The sequence below is a fragment of the Pseudochaenichthys georgianus genome, chromosome 23 (genome assembly GCF_902827115.2).
Source record: "Pseudochaenichthys georgianus chromosome 23, fPseGeo1.2, whole genome shotgun sequence".
Classification (NCBI taxonomy): domain Eukaryota; kingdom Metazoa; phylum Chordata; class Actinopteri; order Perciformes; family Channichthyidae; genus Pseudochaenichthys; species Pseudochaenichthys georgianus.
Window position 1 is genome coordinate 18228126 of NC_047525.1, and position 19546 is coordinate 18247671.

Below are 19546 nucleotides of genomic sequence, written 5' to 3' on the forward strand. Positions count from 1 at the left end.
CCACATCATTGATGTACTGGCCACCAGGGGGCCGCAGATTCACTTGGAACACACACACACACACAAATTCCATGTGTTGTATGTAATTATTAACAAATATACTAAGTCTGACATCTTCATTGACATTTTACAATCAAAGGAAACATCCCCCAAAAATGAGAACATCCTCTAATAAGCTCACTAAACAAATATCAGTTGCAGTTGCAGACATTTTATTTCATTTTTACAAGTGGCATGTTTGTATTGAAGAGGTTATTAAACAGTGGAATACAAGTATTTTAAACTATTGGAAAGCACGGAAAATGTGTGTGTATTGAGATTAACCATTAAGAGGACATAAACATGAACACTAACCCAGACGTTAGTCGTCTAACTTGAACACTTGTAACCTGTCGCTGCATTCCCCTTATTCCACAATAAGGGGAATGTCAACACAGACACCTGTCAGCCAGCCCGCACTCTGCTGTTCCTCAGCGCCGCTCCCCCTCCCGCTGAAATTATGAATGAAAAGCGTAGTAATCATAGATAACACGGAAGGGTCCGTGACAGTTTGTTTTCATCTGATTTCAAATAAACAAAGTCTTGGTTTTAAGAATATTAAACTTGTTTCGCCAAATTCAGATGATAAATACAACTTGTAAGCTTGTAAAGGCATAATTACAAGAGGCAATTTAACGTCACAGCAGACATAACAACAGCCAGTGTTTCTTGTGAGGGTTTCCCCGGGAAACAAACACAATACACACAAATGCCTCACAGATTATTTCGCGGTATTTGAAATCATCTACGCAGCTCGCGACGTAACTAGGAGTCTAGTGGACTGTATTAGTACTACAAGTAAAGTAAACAAATTTGGGAATATGATTTGATACGGCTATATATATATATATATATATATATAGTATATATACAATATATATACGATATATATATATACGATATCTGTCGACTCAACATGTACCTGAATCATGTAAAACAGCAATGGGAGCAGGTGAAGTATTATGACACCATTTTAGCAGGTGTTGAGAAAAAACAGTCCCATTATAAGAAAAAAAAAAAAAGGGAAACCGCTCTTGAGGCTACATAGTATTTTGCGGGGCACCACAGAGGGAATCCTCTCATCTCATCTGCTATCCTCCACTTGCCTTACACCAGCTCCAGTGGCTCATTTGCTTAACCTACTCTTCCACACACACACACACACACACACACACACACACACACACACACACACACACACACACACACACACACACACACACACACACACACACACACACACACACACACACACACACACACACACACACACACACACACACACACACACACACACACACACGCGCGCGCACACACACACACACACACACACACACACACACACACACACACACACACACACACACACACACACACACTCGACAGGTTTCGGTCTCTGGTCCTGCTCTCAGCACAGTGGTGAGTGAGAAGGTGATGTATCAGGACCATTCATCCAAAGAGGATCTGTTTTACTTGAGTGGAAATCAAGTGGGAGAGTTGGAATAACTTTCTCAAAAGTTGTATTTCTAGTTTTAGACATCCACCAAAATGTCAGGGGACTCAGTGGTCGTTGGCTCCTTTGTGGCCGCAGACTATTTGGTGTTTGCTCTCATGCTCCTTGTGTCTGCGGCCGTCGGGGTCTACTATGCCTGGACGGACAGGGGCCAGCAGAGCTCCGGGGACTTCCTAATGGGTGGCCGGAGACTGACGGCCCTGCCCGTCTCCCTGTCCCTCACCGCCAGCTTCATGTCAGCCATCACTGTGCTGTCCAACCCTGCCGAGGTAAGGTCACAACAGAATCCCATGGGACTCATTTAAAAATATCCCCCTCAAAAGTAATACAGTGTCTGTTTTAGTCTGTAGGAAAAACAATTCTCAATACAAGAACACATATGCAATCTTTTGACTGAAAACATGTTTATCTTCATACAATATTACACATAGCCACATCAAAATGAACCAGACGAAAGTATAAAATGATGGATCAGAGAAATGGAAACAATTACATATAAGATACACATTTCTCTCATCCCTCTAGGTGTACCGCTACGGAGCCAATATTGGATTTTATGCTCTCTCCTATATGTTTACAATGGTGGTCACATCCGAGGTCTTCCTCCCAGTCTTTTACAGGCTGGCCATCACCAGTACATATGAAGTGAGTGTTGTTTGGTTGTTTAGCTGTTCTATTTACAACATCCTGGAATATGTTGGTTCATCTGTAATATATTGGAAAATATTACCCCGACTTTTAACTGCTATTGTCTCACACTAGAGAGCACATCCTGGTTGTAGTCTGAGGTTATTACGGCTCCTATAAATATGTTGAAATATAGATTTGGACCAAATTATAGGATGCGCAATATTTGTGAAAAGCAAATTATGTATTGAATATCATTCTGAATGAAGTATTATGATGCTTCTTAGATGTCCCAGTGTCCAAATGGTATCCTACAGAACATCTTTAGGATGGAATAAAATCAGTCATTTGTGTAAATATCAGGGCCAGCGGCAATTTGTCAAAATCGGGTACATCGTTTTTTATTAAACTGTATATACTATTGTCTGTTCTTTTTTTTGTCTATATCATGTATCTGCAAAGTATCTGGAGCTGCGTTTCAACAGGGCAACCCGTCTGCTGGGAACTTTCCTCTTCATCCTTCAGACCGTGAGTAAGAAGTCAACATATAATGACGGGCCTTTGAGCTTTCAGGGTGAAACACCAACTCTGATACCCGGGGGTCATTTGTGTCTGTATCGTTTCTCTCAGATCCTCTACACTGGAATCGTCATCTATGCCCCAGCTCTTGCTTTAAACCAAGGTATTTTGGTTTCAGTCCACATTGGTCAGATTCCTGAAACATTCCTCGATGAGGGCACTTAATGCTGCTTGGTTTCGCTCACTTGAGTATGTCTGAAAGCCTCCCCCCCCCCCCCCTCTCTGCAGTGACTGGGATAGATCTGTGGGGTGCTGTTGTTTCCACAGGTGTGGTCTGTACCTTTTACTGCACAATGGTATGTAAAATGATGTGCACAACATTAAAATGTCATAAACATCTTATTTCCTATGACATCACTGAGTTTTTCTTAATCATTCTTAGGGCGGTCTGAAGGCGGTGGTTTGGACCGATGTGTTTCAGGTAGGCCTCTGGATGAAAAAACAACATAATGAGGGGTTGGTATGGTTCAGGCATTACTGTGAATGTCTCATACCTTTTTGTGGTTGCCAGTGACAACGCTGTTCACCAGCAGCTGCCCAGTAGACCACCACAGCAATGACTAATCTCCACTTATAGAACACAATATTACATAGTAGACACATTTATTCAAAACACCAACACAACACACTGGTGAAATCAGCGTGACTCCTGGGATAGAAAACAGGGATGATTTTCCTAAAATGGGGGGAAATGTCTCCCCCAACAGCTTGGTGTCATGGTTGCAGGCTTCCTGTCTGTCATCATCCGGTCCGTGGTCGTACAGGGGGGAGTCCTCCCCATCATTTCAGATTCACAACAAGGAGGGAGACTCAACTTTTGGGAGTGAGTATGTGTCAGTATTTAAGTGTGGTAATAGCCACTCAATAAAAGAGGTATTCCAACTATAAGAACTACATATATTGTACTTGTAACGCTTAAACATCTAAACCCCATGTTTTGTCTAAATCAGAGGCTGCATCCTCTTAAGTCGTTGCATTAATGAATTTAAAAGAGACTAAAGGTACTGGTAAACTACCAATCAATTGTTTGATATAGTGTTCTAGCGATCTTCCTCGACCTCTAAAGTCCTTAAATGTCACATGACCTAGTTGTTGGGGAAATATTTTCTAAGGCCCATAACTTTGACCAAGTTTATCAGTTCAAACTGTCCTGACTGAGCACACGCACCTCGTAACCTTGGCTGCTGTGCTCTCAGTGTTCTGTCTCCCTGTTCCTGCCTGTTGGCGTCAGCTGATAGAGGAGTTATGATTCTATCTTGTTATGCAGCAGGTTGATGATGCTCTCAGAACTAGCTAAATACAGGGGTCTCTGGGGTAGAGTTCTTCAGAATTGACGTGGCAACTCTACCGTGCAGTCAGATCGTGGCTGCTGTGACTTGTGATGTGAATCCTCCGGCCGAAGCTCCCAAATAAACCATCAGTGTTTGACATCAAAGCTCCTGCTCTTCCCGTGTCTCTTTCCTGAGTCGGTGACTCCCACTGCATTGCTACACAGAACTTTCCCTTACACTAGTAAATGTGTGTTTCTCAGTGGGGTATGATTCACGTTTCACTTAAGTTTAAACAACCATTTTTTACTGTTTCACTAGCTTTGACACAAGCCCTCTGAGGAGACACACTTTCTGGACCATAACCTTTGGAGGGGCATTTGTGTGGATCAGCATCTATGGGATCAACCAGGCCCAGGTCCAGAGATACATCTCCTGCAAGAGCCTCACACATGCAAGACTGTGAGTACTGTTTTACTGGGAGATACATTTAACTGCTCTTCAAACCAATCATGCCGTGATTATTGTGCTGTAAAAGAGACAACATATGTTTTTATATGTTTCTGTTCATGGGTGTTTCCTTATTTTTCAAGATCTCTGTACATCAACCTGCTGGGCCTCTGGTCCATCTTGCTGTGCTCAGTGTTTGCAGGAATGTGTCTCTTCTCAGTCTATAAGAACTGTGACCCATGGACCGCTGGATTGGTTTCTGCTCCAGATCAGGTACCATGTGAGGCTGAGATATTCTGATGAATGTCTTGAACAGAAAATACAGAGATAGCTGTACAAATAAAGAAAGAAAAGAGCCAAAATTGTGTCAACATCTTCCCACTGACTCACATGCACTTCTGTAATCCCTTCCTCTGCAGTTGATGCCTTATTTGGTGATGGACATCCTGCGAGACTACCCTGGCCTTCCTGGTCTGTTTGTTGCAGCTGTATATAGTGGATCTCTCAGGTTAATACAGTAAATATGTATATCATTTTAGATTACTTTAATCAGCATTTCACTACTATAAAATGTGGTTGTACTGATAACAAGTTGGTGTTTTTCCATCCATGCAAGCAAGGAATGTGTTTGATTGTTCTTTTTTTATTATATTAAATTGTGGGTCATTTTGCTTTATCAACCCCAGCACAGTGTCTTCCAGCATCAATGCACTGACTGCAGTGACAGTAGAGGACCTGATCAAACCCTACACTGACATGTCTGAGAAACATCTGTCCTGGATCTCAAAAGGGCTGAGTGAGTGGATCATCTCATGTACGGCAATTGAGAAGAGTTGTTGACTGGTTAACTTCTCAAATGTTTCCCTCATGTTGTCCCTGTTGCAGGTATCGTGTTTGGGATTGTATGCATTGGAATGGCCGGACTGGCTTCAGTCATGGGAGGGATCCTGCAGGTGGAGTAGATGTGCTTTGGAGGCTTTTGGAGAAGAAAGGTTATGATTTATAATAGCAATGACTTCATCGACATGTGCTTCTTTATACAGGCAGTCATCAGTATATTTGGCATCCTTGGGGGTCCTCTGCTTGGCGTGTTTACATTGGGTATTCTCTGTCCATTTGCCAACTCCAAAGTAAGTCCTCATCAAAGTGAATCAAAAAACAAATCAGATAATAGAAACATACTTCATAAATAATTAACCCTTTAAATATTAGGGCTTTAAGAGCATATTGATACTGCTGAGTATTACATTATGGAGTTTTTTGATACAAATGTATGATTGTTTGTATTACCCCATGATAGCACATTCATGCCTATCACCCCTTAAAACATCTACAACCATCTTATGCCTGCTTTTTCGAAAGGTACATTTTTCTTATATTATGTGATGAAAATGTCTTTTAGGGAGCGTTGTCAGGTCTTGTGTCAGGGTTGGTTGTGTCTCTGTGGGTGGGCATCGGAGCCCAGATATACCCCCCGCCTTCTGAGATGAGCCGACCTCTGTCCCTGACCACTGAGGGCTGTAACTTCAGCACCACAGGCCGCTTCAACTGGACCTCCACTGCTCCGCCAACACAGTCCACCCCCATCACCACAGTCCCGGTAGACGGCAAGTAAGTGTGTAATTAGATGGTAGTTGACAACTGGTTGAATATATTTGCCCTATTTAGTGTCCTCACTTAGCTAAGAGTAATGGTTACCTAAAAAGATATAAGATTTCACCCCTTGTTAACGGTTTGGTCCCCCTCCAGGCCTGTGCTGGCAGATAACTGGTACTCTCTGTCCTACCTTTACTTCAGTCCCATTGGAACCATCATAGCTATCAGTGTGGGATTGTTAGTCAGCCTTTTGACAGGTAAACAATATAGAATTAGTTTAATAATATACATGTTTCTTAAAGTACTGTTTTTGATGTGCTGTGTTTGTTATTTCAGGAGGCAGGAAGCTGAAAGTGGAATCCAGGCTTACATTAATGAAAGAAGACACAACTGTGTATCACCTATTCAAGTATTTTAAAGACAGAGTAAGTGCTGCAGCAGTGGATCCAAAACAAAGGCTATCAACTAATAACTAATCATTTATGCTCTTCCCTTTTCTATAGGTCACGAGCCAATCAGAAAAGATTGAAATGACGGGGGACAGAGATACAAAAATTGGTAGCAGTAATCCTGCTTTCTGTGACGTTGAGCTGGACTTAACAAAAAGCAGCATTCCAACATAAAATTCAACATGTGTTTTTACACATGTATGAGTGTATATGTATTTTTTATGCATTTTCAAATCTGGTATCTGTTATAAAAAATAAACACAGGAAAATCAAGGCTGTTTTATGGCTCTTCATTGAGTTAATAGACCAATGTGCAATGACTCATGAGTTTGGAAATCTTGGCTGACTTCTTACATTTTTATATAAATGATTTTTGCTGTATCCTGCAAAGAGTTACTGATAGAAAATAATAAATATATTTATAAATAAAATCTGATACAAGCAAAGACAGTGAAGAATTGTATAATATTTATTATGACAGGCATCACTGTTGTAGAATACTGCTTGACTTTTATCCAATAGTGCATTGGTACATAGTCATGTACATTTACTCATACAAAAAGATTGACTATGTATTTACAAATATATATACAGTGAGAATACATTGTACAATATGATTCAGTCAGTCTGATACCTAGACTTCCAGCTGTTTTGAAATGGAAAACCTATGATATAAACATATACAGTATTCACGTTTCAAAACATTGGCATTTAACGAACTTGACTTTACTTGGAAATACAAAAAATAAAAGCACATTCTGTAAAAGCTTGATTAATGATCACTTAGTTTCTGCCATTAAATAGATGGACGGGCAACAGGGTTTATTACATTTCTGCAGAGTAATGTGTGCTTGATCTTATTTTTAAAGGCGTGTTTGGGAAAATGCAAAGCTTTGCATTATTTGATACATTTAATATAAACTGTACTTTAAGAAGAAGAATCCGGAGCCGTCTATGTGTCTGATTTTTTTTCTGGATCAAAATACCTCTTCTTCATAGCTCGATATTTCCTGAGGAAATACAGAGCCTCCAGTTCCTTGATGACAAAGTCCCCTCGGGCCACCAGCTTCTGGATCTTTTCCGGGTCCATCTCGTCCTTATTCTTCATGAAAGCTGACTTCAGGCGCCCTCTGAAGTAAGCTGCTCCCTGGGGGTAGTCTCGGCCAAGATACAGCAGCTGTTGGAGGATGAGAAACACAAACACAAACGTGTGACTTAATGAGTGGTGTAAAGTAACAAGGTTGATTTACTCAATTCATGTTCTTAAGTAAAGTACAATTTAATTAAAAGGTACTTACTTTACTTTTCAATTGCTACTTTGCACTTCTACTCCACTAAATTCAGAGGTACATTGTGCTCCACTACATTTGTTTAATACCTTTGGTTACTTTGCAGATTTTGGTTAATGATATGAAATACAGCTGGAGGAACATTCACAAGCTACCCCGCAGCATACAAGGTACAATACAAACGAGCTGCACCTTTACCAGGTTTCATTACACTTAAAAGCATCAATAATTATATTATCTGGATAATTCATACTTTTACTTTTGCTACTTAAAGTTTATTTTGATGCCAAAGTAACTTTTGGGTTGTTTTGACTTGTACTTGTAACAGAATATTCCTACACTCTACACTTCTACTTTTAGTTAAGTACAAGAGTTGAGTACTTTTTCCACCCCTGGTTTGACTTCCTTCACTTACAGTCTTGTAAAGCTTGATAACTTGCTCTTTTAAATGGTTGGCCATGTCAGAGCCAAGGTGCCCTGTAGCACTTCTGAAACGAGAAGAAAAAGACACATTACGTTAACTGAGATGAAAATGCGAAATAAACAGTCAAACTATTTAAATAGCTGGAATCCTAAAGGTAAATAGTTGCCACCATGCCACTCTGGATTTAGCTAGCTTACGTTACAGCTAGCTTGTTAGTTAGCATTCAACACATACTACAGTAATAACAGACTCTACAAACGACCATATTAAATAGCGCATTCATATTTACCCGTCTCGTGCAGTTGTAGTGTTTTACTAAAGCGGGTCTACATTTAAGAGACTTTTGCTTTTCTTTGTCCTTCCTGTGACTAGAGTACAGCTCACGGTGGGCACAGTCGTATGTCGTTACGTTGTGTCGTAAAGACAAATAGATAAACTACGCATGCGTGCACGTTTCTATGGTTACCTGGACGCTTTAGAGCTTTACTTTCAGCATGGTGAGTTTTTACAAAGTTTTCGATTAAATAACGCCCGGTTGGTCTTAAACCTTGTCATGTTCAAATCTTTTTACCAACATGAACTACTATTTTGTTACAACATCTTGACAGTAAGGATAAAAGCCTAGTAATAGCCTAATAGGATAGTAAATACACTGTGTTGCTTTCGAGTTAGCATTAGCAGGAAATACTTTCAACTGCTTATATTTCTTTTCCGGGTTTTCCCATGTGCCTCGTTTAAAAAAATGTTCTAACTTTCTCTCTTTGTTCTTTCATGTGAATGATAGCCACCCAAGAAAGGAAAGGTATGAGAATATATCAGTCAGCACATTACAAATTCTACATTCATGTGCTTGTATGCAGACAGCCACACCATCTCGCTCTTGCAGTGTTTTGTCACTAACTAACTTGTACGGTCCACCTTCACCTAAGTAATATAACCTTTTTTCTACACACTGATTTGTAATATTTTTCAATTCAAAGGGCAAGCTGACCAAAGCCCAGAAGGCGACGCAGCATCAAGAGGATGAGGAAAGGAGACTGCAAGAGGAAGGTAATCCTAAATGATGAGGAATTAAAATCTGAAAGAAACTGATGAAAAGCAGTCTTTTTATTCATTTGTTTGAGCTTCAACCATGCACTGTTTAGCAATCAAAGTGAGTGTCTGTACCCATGTGCTTTTGCTCTATAGGGGAAGCCAAGCTGCAGGCAGAAAAAGAAGACCAGGAAAGATTGGAAGGAGAGAGGAAGAAGAAGGAGCTAGAAAAGCTTGAACTTAAGGTAAGGCAATAATGTATATTATCTGACTCTTTTTCCTTGTGAGGAAACATTCAGTCTCAAACAGACCCTGCTGAGTAAAGAGCAGAACTGTTAACACCACGATAGACAACTCTTGAAATACACAGTAGTACATGTACAGTTGTGTTGAGTTTTCATGGGTGTTTTTTGCTGACAGGACCAAGAGCGCAGAGAGGGTGAGCTGAACGAACTCCGCCATCTGCTGGAGGAGAATCACACTGCAGTAACCACATGGAAAACAGATGCTGAGGAGAAAGCCAAGGTGCGTGTTCCTGATTCATACACAGGCATAGAAAACGACTGACTGAATAAATACAAATAATATATCCAATGAATAGATATCCGATATGAACAAATATGTTGTTTGTGTCCAGTGGGATCGATACCTGCACTGTGATGGCAGCCCAGACCCAGCAGTGCAGAAGGATGTTAACACATACATCAGCTTATGGAGAGAAGACCCCGGGGTCAACATGACACTCGTGCTCAAGCAATGTACTCTGGCTCTAAAGGTCTGAATGTAAACACTCGGAAGATGAATCAATGATGATTAAAATGTACAGTGTCCAGGACCACCGCTAGCCTCATCACAACACCATTACTACTGTGTTTCTGCCTTAAACGGATTCATTTCGTCCCTTACAGCTGGCTGAGGAGCTTGAAGGTCTGATCAGAGGTAACACAGATCCAAAAGAGGGCCTGAAGTACCAGGAGGGGTTCATACTCCTGCAGGAGCTGATCCATCATAAACACCTCCTCACCACTGATGAGATCCTCCAGGTACACCAATCACAGCTGGACTTACACACTGTGATGCAATTGCTTACTTTAATAAAGGTCATTTTCTTCCTGTTCTTAGACGGCCGGTGCGAACATCGACACTGAGACGGGCAACATGCAGACTGTGGTCAAAGACGACAACATTACTCTGTGTCTCTGGGCCAACCTCAAGAAGAACTCGAGGTCTGTGAAGGACGCTGTGACAATAGAAGAGCGAACATTCATATTTATTATCCTTTAGTATCTAATATTTCTTTCTTTCTCAATTCAGGTTCAAAGGTTTACATTTTGAAGAGGCGGGCCTTGGCTTTGAGCTTCCCAAACAGCTGGCTGTGAGCAACATCGCTGTGCGGATCCTCCACACACGTTATGACCATTTGTCCACACTGGCTAGGATGGCTGACCTCAGAATAAACACCCCCCTCCCCAGGTATGTACCCCTAATAACGTATACTACAGCTAATACTCAGTAATGCTGGTAATCCTACAGTACCTGTTATTTTTGCTCTCTCTTCTTCTCTCACCTCATATTTTTGCTCCCAGGTCTCTTGCAGGTGGTGAGGAGGTTCCAGCAGAGATACCTGAGCAGGGGGAGACAAAGAGAGAGGGGGGGGCGGTGGAAGACATTGAGGCACAACAGCAGACAGTGGATGAGGAGGTGCAGTCCATCCAAGGCCATGAAGGGAGGAAGGTAAGACGCTGGGCGACTAGATTCAATGTGATGTTTGTGTTCTTATTGTGTGTGTTTCTCTCAGAGTGCAGCCAGTGTACAGTCGAGGAAAAGCAGCCCCCAGCCCCCAGAAGGCCGTGGGAGCCGGATCGAGACACAGATGGAGGCGCTCGGGGGTAAGATGGCCAGCCTGACGCTTCCAAATGTAAACAAAAAGAAAGCCACATCACACAGGACCTAAACCTGCTGTCACTCAAAAATGATTGACATGTCTGCAACCACATTTACAATATAAATGTTTTCTAGTCTGGTCTGGTCTACACACCTCTTGTTTTTTGTCTCTACAGCTGAGGGGGAATCGACGTCTCCCCTAGGGCAGCGGACCGTGATGGACAGCAGCGAACGTGTCCAGACGGTGGACTTATTGCAGTACACACCTCTGGGTGGGGTCTTCTACTATAACGTGTTTCACCTCCCGCCACAAGCCCACCAGGTTAACGGCTGGGAAATCAGACAGGTGAATAGAAAAGGGGTTTCAGTGCCTGGTACTCGCCATGCCCAGCAGCTAATGCTCATGTTTCTCTAGCTGTTGGATAAAGGGCTGCAGGTGTTCCCCTATCCCGAGGAGAAGTCTCACTCAGAGGAAACTGAAGCGGTTACCTGCCCTCCCGTTGGGGTGTCCGTGACTCTGCCCGACTTTGTTGTCTTTCTGGAAACTCCTCACGTGGCTCGCTGGGATTCTGCAGGTAGGTCAGGCAACAACACGTGCTACATGGTTCTCTCCTGCATAGAAAGGAGACTCGTATCCAGGCAAATATGTTATATTTCTGGGTGACTGAAATGTTAGGTTTAATAAGATGTACTTATTTGTATACATTTCCGCAACATAAATGGATAAAGCCAGTTTAAAATTATTTTTGATGACATTTCAGATTATTTTCATCTCTTTGAATTATTCAATGAATCAGTAAAAATAAAAACTCACTGCACTTTAAATGTGTAGTAAATGACATTTTGGAAGACATTACAGTTGAACAGGGTCAAACAATGTAACTAATAAATCACCATGAAACCTTCCAAGTTACTTAAGACTTTTTGTATTAGAAGTGTTTTGACATTAAGTTTAAAAATGGCATTATGTAATAACATTTCTTTTTTTAATATACAGAATCTACAAGTGTGTTTTTCTTTTATGTGTTCATGAGCATTTACATTTGTTGTTATCCAGGGAAGCAGTGGAGGATGGACGGTATCACTGATGTGTCTTATGAGGAGGCAGAGGCCAAAATCTCCTTCAAAATGGACTCCTTCCAGGCCCTTGTGCTGATGCAGGAAACGTATGCCAACCTTCCCTTCCTCAGCTGGGAGCTCAGGCCGCTGGGCCAGGACTCGGCTCTTTTCACCGTCAACGGGGCGCTCATCGACCTCAGCATCACGATCCAGGTGAGAGACAGAACAGTATTGGATGTAAATCCCAGAAGAAAGGATCTTTAGCATGACTGATCTCTGTTTGTGCCGACCAACAGGGCGATCAGTGCATGCTGCAGTCAGACCAGGAGAGCGGTCTCTCTCACCTCAAAGAGAAGTGGATGAGTGGCCCCGCCCTGCAGAGAGCCATGCTCAACGCAGGGATCAACATCTTTGTGAACGAGTACACGGAAAAATACGTCGGCACCTGCGGCAAGGTCTGCATCTTATCTTGTTTTTCTTAAAAAGGAACAAGATTAAATTGTTTTGCTTGGATCGCCATTCATTCTGTGTAAATGCACAAACCAGTGTGGCAGCATAGTTTCTACCATGTATCCACATAAAGTAAAAGTAGGAGATGACAGGATATCTACAAACAGGTATGTTTACCATGTTTTTGTTAGTTTGTAGCATGCTAACATTTGCTACGCTGCGGATGATGTAAGGTGATGCTTATGTATTCATGAGTCAAAGAATTAAAGAAATTCTGCCTGGAACAATCACAATGAAAACCATATACCTATCATAAATTATGTAAAATAGAGCAACCATTTTTAAAGAATTATTCAGTTATTTTTACTGATAATACTTCACTAGATTACAGTTCTAAATGTGCTGCATGGTTTCTCTCCTCTTCAGGACCCACTCACAGAACATGCTGCCTACGAACAGATGGCCCTCTTCACCTCTGCCTGCGCTTTCTCGTGGAGCAAGTGGAATGCCAAATGTGGAGCGGAGCATCTGGTCATGCAGGTACTCTCTCTCAAACAGATACAGCTTAATCAATTTAGCATTCTGATCTTTTCCCAAAGCAAACCTGACTCATTCCCTCTCCTCTGCCAGGTGTGTGAGCACTGGGGCCCTGACTCTGTGCCTAAGGGCTCCTGGAGCCTCTACCTGCTGGGGGCACAGCGGAGTCAGAAGCTGGAAATCACAGAGCAGAGTGAGGCTTTCTCTCCGGACCTCTATCCTGGGGGCGAGTTCCACTCCACCTTCATCCACATGCTCCAGGACGACATGAGCCCTGAAGGTGTAGCGAGGCCCAGAGGATCCAGCTGTCTGTTTGTGGACACAGTGCAGAGCCTGCTCTGTGCCACCAGACCACTCATGTATTCATAACCTGTGTGAACCTTTTTAAAATGAATACATGTATAAAATGGATGCACATAAGAACACACATCTTCTATTGTAGAATTTGCTACTTTATTTGTGTGCAAAGTTTCACGCATCTTCTTTGGAACATACAAAAGAAAATTAACTTAAACGGTGACAACCACAGCAAGAAGATGATACAATTAAAAACCTTTGGTGTAAAGACTGTAACAATGTATAATTATAACTTAATAACAAAAATATATATTCACATATCCCCACTCAAAACTAAGACACTCGTACATATAGACTTCAAACATTTAAAAACACTTAAACTAAAGTTTAATTACCAGTGCTTATTGACTTAAAGTTATAAAATGTCCTCATCATTTCATCAAAAAGGCAGAGAGTGGCCCTTTTTCCTTAAGTGCATGCACTGTTTAAAAGCCTTGTGGCACAATAAGAGCCATAGTCCATGATGTGCATAAATGGAAACTGCACAGCGGCCCATTGTATGACTTTGTGTGACATGATTGTAGCTCAGATGACTGATCAAGCCTGATTTGACAGATTGTATTGGGTCTGCGAAGATAGGAGAACTGCATCATGATGTGTTCAGGACGTTGCGCAGCCAACTGTAACAGGAGATTTGGTTTTCCCCACCTGTAACTGCTTCTTCTCTTCAAACACAGACAAATGCACACACACACACACACACACACACACACACACACACACACACACACAGACTAACTAACTGAGCAAACGTGACATGATGCATAAATCCTCCATAGGGTTGACTATCCCCTGGGGCCTGGCCTGTTAATGAGAGTCTTGTGTTGAGAGTCTTCAGGCACCAGTAAACATACCCACAGCCTCTGGCTTTAGGTACACTGCACTACATCGCCGACCAAGTGCCTGGATCATTTCTTCAGAGGTTGAAGGGTGTAACAACATCCATCCCGGGTCTCAGGGGTTAGACGGGGGGTTGTCCGTTATGCCGGAGCCCCGTGTAGGGCCACAGTAGCTGCTGGATGGTCATCCAGGAGTCCCCGGTCCCCACAGGGGCGGCATCAACCGCTGGCTGCATCACCAGGCTGGCCAGCAGCGCCAGGAGACCTGCAGATGAACCATGAGTAAACAAGTACAAAGCATGAGACGCAAGTATCTCTGTGCTGTGCTGAAGAAAAGCTGTGTTTGCTTAATGTTCAACAAAGGTATTTTTCTTTAACCCTCTCTGCTCATAGCTGGCCGACACTGATGTGATTAGTCAACTGCTATAGGGCCTCGTTAAAAAAAAACGTATCAATGCAACAATTTGTTTAGTGTTTAAATCAGTTGAAAGTGGGTCCTTCAATTCCAAGGTTGTAAAATACAAGTCTGTTTTGTGTAAAATAGTCATCTTACAATAAGTACTACAGACAAACTGAGCGTACCTGCTAGCACCACCACCATGGCCAACCAGAGCCAGAGCCCCCGGCCACTTCTGGCTGCTGCGGCCTCCCGGGAAGAGGTGAGGCTGTGGGACAGAGACTGGGCCATTCCTGGGTCTGTGGAAGTGGGGCTAGGGGAGGGGGTCGGACTGGAGGTGGACAACGAAAGAACAACAAGTTACCGCATGACGGATAAAATAAAATGAAGCATGAGTGAAAAATGGTTAGAGATAAAGCAAGAGAGTGATTTAGTTACCACAAATGACTCACAGGGAAGGGAATAAAACATATGACTCATTTCTGGTAACTAATTCAATCGATGGCAGGCTGCGAATGTTGGCGTCAATGCTGCATTTGACCACGATGTCTCAAACAGTGTCAAAGATGAAGACCCATTCACATCATTAGCATAATGGAAAGAAGCTCAGTTAATGGCAGTTGGCATGGAGGTGGATTTGAGCATCAGCTGGTAAGGCAAAGGCAGCGGACAATTATAGCCTGGAATCTGTAAACAGTAAGAGTACCGCTTCAAATCACTTTACAGCCGTCGAGAGCTGCAGTTCGAGGCTGTAATTAGCCTTTGATTGGCCTTTGGCATGCATTTATTTTTTTGGGACAGAGAAAATCCACTTTGGACTCTCCTCCCTTCACACTTACAGCATCACAAACAGCTCATCCTGACTCCTGAGCAATGTGGAGAGGAGGAAAAGAGGAAAGGACAGTTCAGAACAGCACATCATCCGCTTGCACAAAACACTCATTTGCACCAGAAAAAAAATAAAGTAGTGTTGCACATAAAATGTTAAAGCGGCTGAAAATGTTAGAGAAAGACAAAATAAGCCGGGTAAAGATGAGTTAGTTCTTAGTAAGATGCAAATCAGAGCTTGAAACGCAGATCATAAAATCACTTATCACATGGACATACACTGATCTCAAGACAGTTAACAGCTGAAAGAAATGCTTCATTCCAGGCCTTTTGCTAGCAGGTATGCTCTGTTAACATGATTAAAAGCAGCGGAGCAAAGGAGAAGCTAGTCCAGCACAGACCCATTTAATGAAAGAGTTTCATCGCTTAGGAGGTTCCATATAACCACAACCTTCTCTAACTTTGTTTCTATTTGTAACACGAGTGATTATCTCATTAAATGATGCAGAATTTGCTGCTTGCTATCGATAGTAGAGAATTGGACTTATACAAAGCAAATCTCTCAAAAATACTCCAACAGTCATACAGTGATTGTGTTGCACAATCTTAGTATTAGCATTAGCAGTGCTAACTCTCAGAAAAGCTATAGCTTGCAACCATGAGAGTGCAACTTTGACAGAAAATTAAAATGTGTGACTGATGTCAAAACGTGTCAATACTGGTCTGATTTTTTTTAATGTCAATCTTTGATAATAAACCTTCTTTCATGGGTGTATTTGCATTTAAGATATTTTAGAAAATATTCGGTTTGCAGCTACTGGAACCTCGTTAAAGCGAAATGATTATCTCTCCCAACTTCGCAGCAAGCCTCTTAGCTTTGCTGGCAGAAAGAGGTGCTGCAGTATTTGGTTGGACTAACGTCTTGAGGGGCAGAATGAGGGAGGTGAGTTTGCTCCCCAGCTCACTGAGGCTGGACCTCCTCCTCTCTGCCACCGGCTCCTCCTTCTGCTCGTCCTCCACCTGGCAGTCGGTGTTGTCGTAGGCCGTCCTGTGGGCACGCGTGGGTCAGGCATTCACAAACACACGGCTCGGTTGCACATTCAAATACAACCACACAGATCCTGTATGTGCACATGCACTTGTCATGCGTATGCAGCCAACATAAATTCATTGCATAACATTCTGCGTATTGCAATGAGAACCCTGCACACAATGCATGCCCAGCAATAATATCATGAACCCACAAAGCAATTTTACAACCTTTCAGATATTTGGAGAGCATTACATGTCCTTCAGTCGTTTCATCTAAGCATACATTTTTGCTTAGCTAGTCAAATACAGAAAATTCTACTCTTCTCGTCCAAACATTTGAAAGCTTCATGATTCTAATGGAAAAAGTCAAAGTCCACACAGTCTCAAACTTTACATCTTACACAAAAGGAAATGTGCTAGATTTGGAAAAAATACCCAAAAAAGACATTTGCTTCTGACAAACACTTCCCCATGCGAGGAGGGACCAGATGCATGAAAGATGGAAGCTGTGGTGCGATTCCTGTTCTCAAAAAATAAACAGCTTCATCATTTCCTTTGCAATATTACAGCCAACATGTATCACTGTGGCTAAATATATTTGCAATTTAAATGTTGTCTTATAAAGTTTCAGGTTTCTTATTTCATTGATTGAGATAAAATACTTAATATTGTTCAACCAACGGTAATGTCACACCAGAAAGCTGCCATCTTTATGCATCTGGAGCCACTGTAAAAACTTAGCGAGACACAGCCAGCACCCTTCTCATTGGCATGTCTTACCCCTTCATCAAGAGAGAAGGTTCTTCAGTCTCAACCCAGGCCGCAGAGCTAACAAAGCGCTTTAATGGGGGGCGCGCTGAGCTCTTCCCGCCCACATTCCTGGAAACCATCGTTATCACATAGGGGAATAACAACAACAACAACAACCCTCATGTCATGGTACAGCGCTCTTTGGTTGATTGAGGAACACAGCCAGTAACTTCCTGCACACCTGAAACTATACTGGTGTGTTTTAAAGGGTTATTTCACAGACTTAATCTAGTTAATTTCTACATATTACAATCCAGACAGATTTAAACCCACACACACAGACACCTACCATGGGGATCGTCTGGTCAGTCGCTCCGTCTCAGTCTCTGAGCAGTCTTGTGTTTTGGACTGTGGTGGGAAAACAATTTCAGTCATTATTCATCGAAACAAAAACACTTGCACAATATGAACCATAACTTTACCATATTCTGCTTGTAAGTGTTAAAATCTTATGTTTTTTAAGGTTAGATGTTAGGTATCTAATCATGGAGGAAGTACTCAATGCGTTTATAAAAATATACACTTTTGGGATCATTTTCTAAACCCACATTTCCCCTTTGAGCAATTGGCATTATTTCAAGCAGGAGGCCAGCTAACTAGTGCATCATGGATGTATCTTTGTATATAAGTGCAAAAAGCCAAAACCCATGACAATACCTATGGCATGCTACATGATCTGAACGCGACAGTCCTCACCATGTCAAACTGCATGTTGCCTCCACCAGAGCGAGGGATGGCTGCTATGCTGACCCGCCGGGTTGATGACTGTTGAGGAAAAAGGGGGGAAAAAAAAGGCACTACTTTCTTAACACAATCATGAATATTTCTTACAACTTTAGTCCCGAGTAAAGGACAATGATGAGTTCATATATTGTGTAAACCGTAGCTGACCTTGTAGTACTGTGTCGGCTGCTTCTTGCCACGGAAATCATCTGGAAAGAGGAACAGTTGGGGTATTTTGTATACACGTGTGTGCCATCACTGAGCATATTTTCACATATCGATACCTCAATTGTACATACACATATGCATACAGAGCTGATATGAAATAGTCACTGTATTGATTGTATATTATGCTTCACGTGTGTTTCCATGTGCATTTTCTCTTACCCTTACCCCTTTCCGTTTGAGAACCAAACGACCTCTCGTTCTGCATGAGCGCCTCTCTCAGCTCCAGCAGCTCGGCGTGTTCCTTGGTGTACATCCTCCTCAGGTTCTCCACGTGTTGGATCATCACCTCCACAGCCTTACCGATACGACTCTCCTGGTATTCACAAATCACATTGAAAATCACCAGCCTGTACACTTTGTTGTTGTTGTTGGCACAGGAAAATAAATGGTGTAATTTAAAACCTGGTGAATAGCTCCTAGCATCTCAGAGCGACTGGACACTCTGCTCATGGACTGGATGAGGATTTCCAGGTTCTTCTGGAGCCGCTGGATGATCTCCATGGACTGGTTGTCGTCCTCACACAGAGGAGTCAGAGCCTGGGACAGGACGGAAAGAGGACGAAGTTGACGGAAAACACGAGGTAAGCGAAGGACAAATCATGACTGCACCTGACAAGATAGGGTCAATTATTTTTAAAAGAAGAATTTGCACTCATTCTCACAAACCCACACCTCATTCAGTTTCAGGTTATTTAAATTATCGTTACACATCTAAGGTAATTGATACAAGACCCATTCCATCCATTAAAGTGTGATACTTTCAAGATTCATTCAACAGCCAAAAATGACTGTAGATTAAAACTACTGTAGATAATTAGTATCAAATCAATCTTGTGCGGGTTCAAATCCGGCCTGGAATCCCTCTAATGTCATCTTTCCTTTTCAAATCATGTCCCTATAAAAGCCTCAAACTGGTCCAAAAAATATATTTGAAAAAAAATATAAAAGTCTTTACTATGCTTACTTTTGATCTTTGTTTACTTGAAGAAAAAAAAAAAGGTATGCAGGACAGTAGAGTACTCTAAGAAGGTGCCGTGCTATTCAGTGGGCAACCAGCACAACGTGAAGAGTCCTCCCTCCTAAGACTATATAAATGTAAATAAATTACTCTTATTTTGTAAGGTGTTGGAGCAAAA

The 19546-nt window shown here is 42.0% G+C and overlaps 4 protein-coding genes across 13 annotated transcripts in view; 2 read left to right on the top strand and 2 right to left on the bottom strand.

The window, feature by feature from the left end:
• The first annotated feature begins 1587 nt into the window (after positions 1–1587).
• Positions 1588–6695, top strand: slc5a8 (solute carrier family 5 member 8). The gene is made up of 17 exons (XM_034075126.1): positions 1588–1821; positions 2078–2197; positions 2642–2707; positions 2810–2861; positions 2987–3054; positions 3141–3179; positions 3466–3581; positions 4348–4488; positions 4620–4749; positions 4896–4984; positions 5163–5272; positions 5362–5429; positions 5520–5606; positions 5879–6087; positions 6226–6329; positions 6409–6497; positions 6576–6695. The coding sequence occupies exons 1-17, from the start codon at positions 1588–1590 to the stop codon at positions 6693–6695; spliced, it is 1842 nt and encodes a 613-aa protein (XP_033931017.1).
• A 272-nt stretch (positions 6696–6967) lies between these two features.
• On the bottom strand, positions 6968–8643 carry lyrm5a (LYR motif containing 5a). Its single transcript, XM_034074868.1, has 3 exons — positions 8524–8643; positions 8226–8298; positions 6968–7698 (listed from the first exon to the last, which is right to left on the bottom strand). Exons 2-3 carry the CDS (start codon positions 8268–8270, stop codon positions 7474–7476), a joined length of 270 nt encoding a protein of 89 aa, XP_033930759.1. The 5' UTR covers positions 8271–8298; positions 8524–8643; the 3' UTR covers positions 6968–7473.
• A 50-nt stretch (positions 8644–8693) lies between these two features.
• dnai7 (dynein axonemal intermediate chain 7) lies at positions 8694–13580 on the top strand. Of its 2 annotated transcripts, none has more exons than XM_034112606.2 (17): positions 8694–8731; positions 9019–9036; positions 9215–9284; positions 9423–9511; positions 9687–9791; positions 9904–10041; positions 10175–10309; positions 10389–10492; positions 10581–10739; positions 10853–11000; positions 11065–11155; positions 11327–11496; positions 11566–11725; positions 12208–12422; positions 12506–12664; positions 13086–13199; positions 13290–13580. In XM_034112606.2, exons 1-17 carry the CDS (start codon positions 8729–8731, stop codon positions 13563–13565), a joined length of 2154 nt encoding a protein of 717 aa, XP_033968497.1. In that variant the 5' UTR covers positions 8694–8728; the 3' UTR covers positions 13566–13580. The 2 variants fall into 2 exon arrangements, with proteins under 2 accessions (XP_033968497.1, XP_033968496.1); XM_034112605.2 differs by lacking the exon at positions 8694–8731 and adding an exon at positions 8781–8841.
• A 922-nt stretch (positions 13581–14502) lies between these two features.
• Positions 14503–19546, bottom strand: part of lrmp (lymphoid-restricted membrane protein) — a 33818-nt gene continuing 28774 nt past the window's right edge. For 3 of the 9 annotated variants that reach the window (XM_034112596.2, XM_034112597.2, XM_034112595.2), the window contains exons 31-40: positions 18813–18947; positions 18570–18723; positions 18351–18391; positions 18156–18224; positions 17749–17807; positions 17430–17528; positions 16537–16665; positions 15629–15655; positions 14975–15120; positions 14503–14657 (exon numbers count right to left, since the gene is read on the bottom strand). In XM_034112596.2, coding sequence (XP_033968487.1) covers positions 14515–14657; positions 14975–15120; positions 15629–15655; positions 16537–16665; positions 17430–17528; positions 17749–17807; positions 18156–18224; positions 18351–18391; positions 18570–18723; positions 18813–18947 — 1002 coding nt within the window. In that variant the 3' untranslated portion in view covers positions 14503–14514. The remainder of the gene's footprint in view (positions 14658–14974; positions 15121–15628; positions 15656–16536; positions 16666–17429; positions 17529–17748; positions 17808–18155; positions 18225–18350; positions 18392–18569; positions 18724–18812; positions 18948–19546) is intronic. The other 6 variants (XM_034112598.2, XM_034112601.2, XM_034112603.2 and 3 more) reach the window with 6 other exon arrangements.

Coding starts and splice junctions, on each gene's coding strand:
- dnai7 (XM_034112605.2), top strand. CDS start 8,788: ATGTTCAAATCTTTTTACCAACATGAACTACTATTTTGTTACAACATC. Junction 9,512..9,686: donor TAGAAAAGCTTGAACTTAAG/GTAAGGCAATAA, acceptor TTTTGCTGACAG/GACCAAGAGCGCAGAGAGGG. Junction 9,792..9,903: donor ATGCTGAGGAGAAAGCCAAG/GTGCGTGTTCCT, acceptor GTTTGTGTCCAG/TGGGATCGATACCTGCACTG.
- lyrm5a (XM_034074868.1), bottom strand. CDS start 8,270: ATGGCCAACCATTTAAAAGAGCAAGTTATCAAGCTTTACAAGACT. Junction 7,699..8,225: donor TTATCAAGCTTTACAAGACT/GTAAGTGAAGGA, acceptor ATCCTCCAACAG/CTGCTGTATCTTGGCCGAGA.
- slc5a8 (XM_034075126.1), top strand. CDS start 1,588: ATGTCAGGGGACTCAGTGGTCGTTGGCTCCTTTGTGGCCGCAGACTAT. Junction 3,582..4,347: donor GGGAGACTCAACTTTTGGGA/GTGAGTATGTGT, acceptor CTGTTTCACTAG/CTTTGACACAAGCCCTCTGA. Junction 6,498..6,575: donor TCAAGTATTTTAAAGACAGA/GTAAGTGCTGCA, acceptor CCTTTTCTATAG/GTCACGAGCCAATCAGAAAA.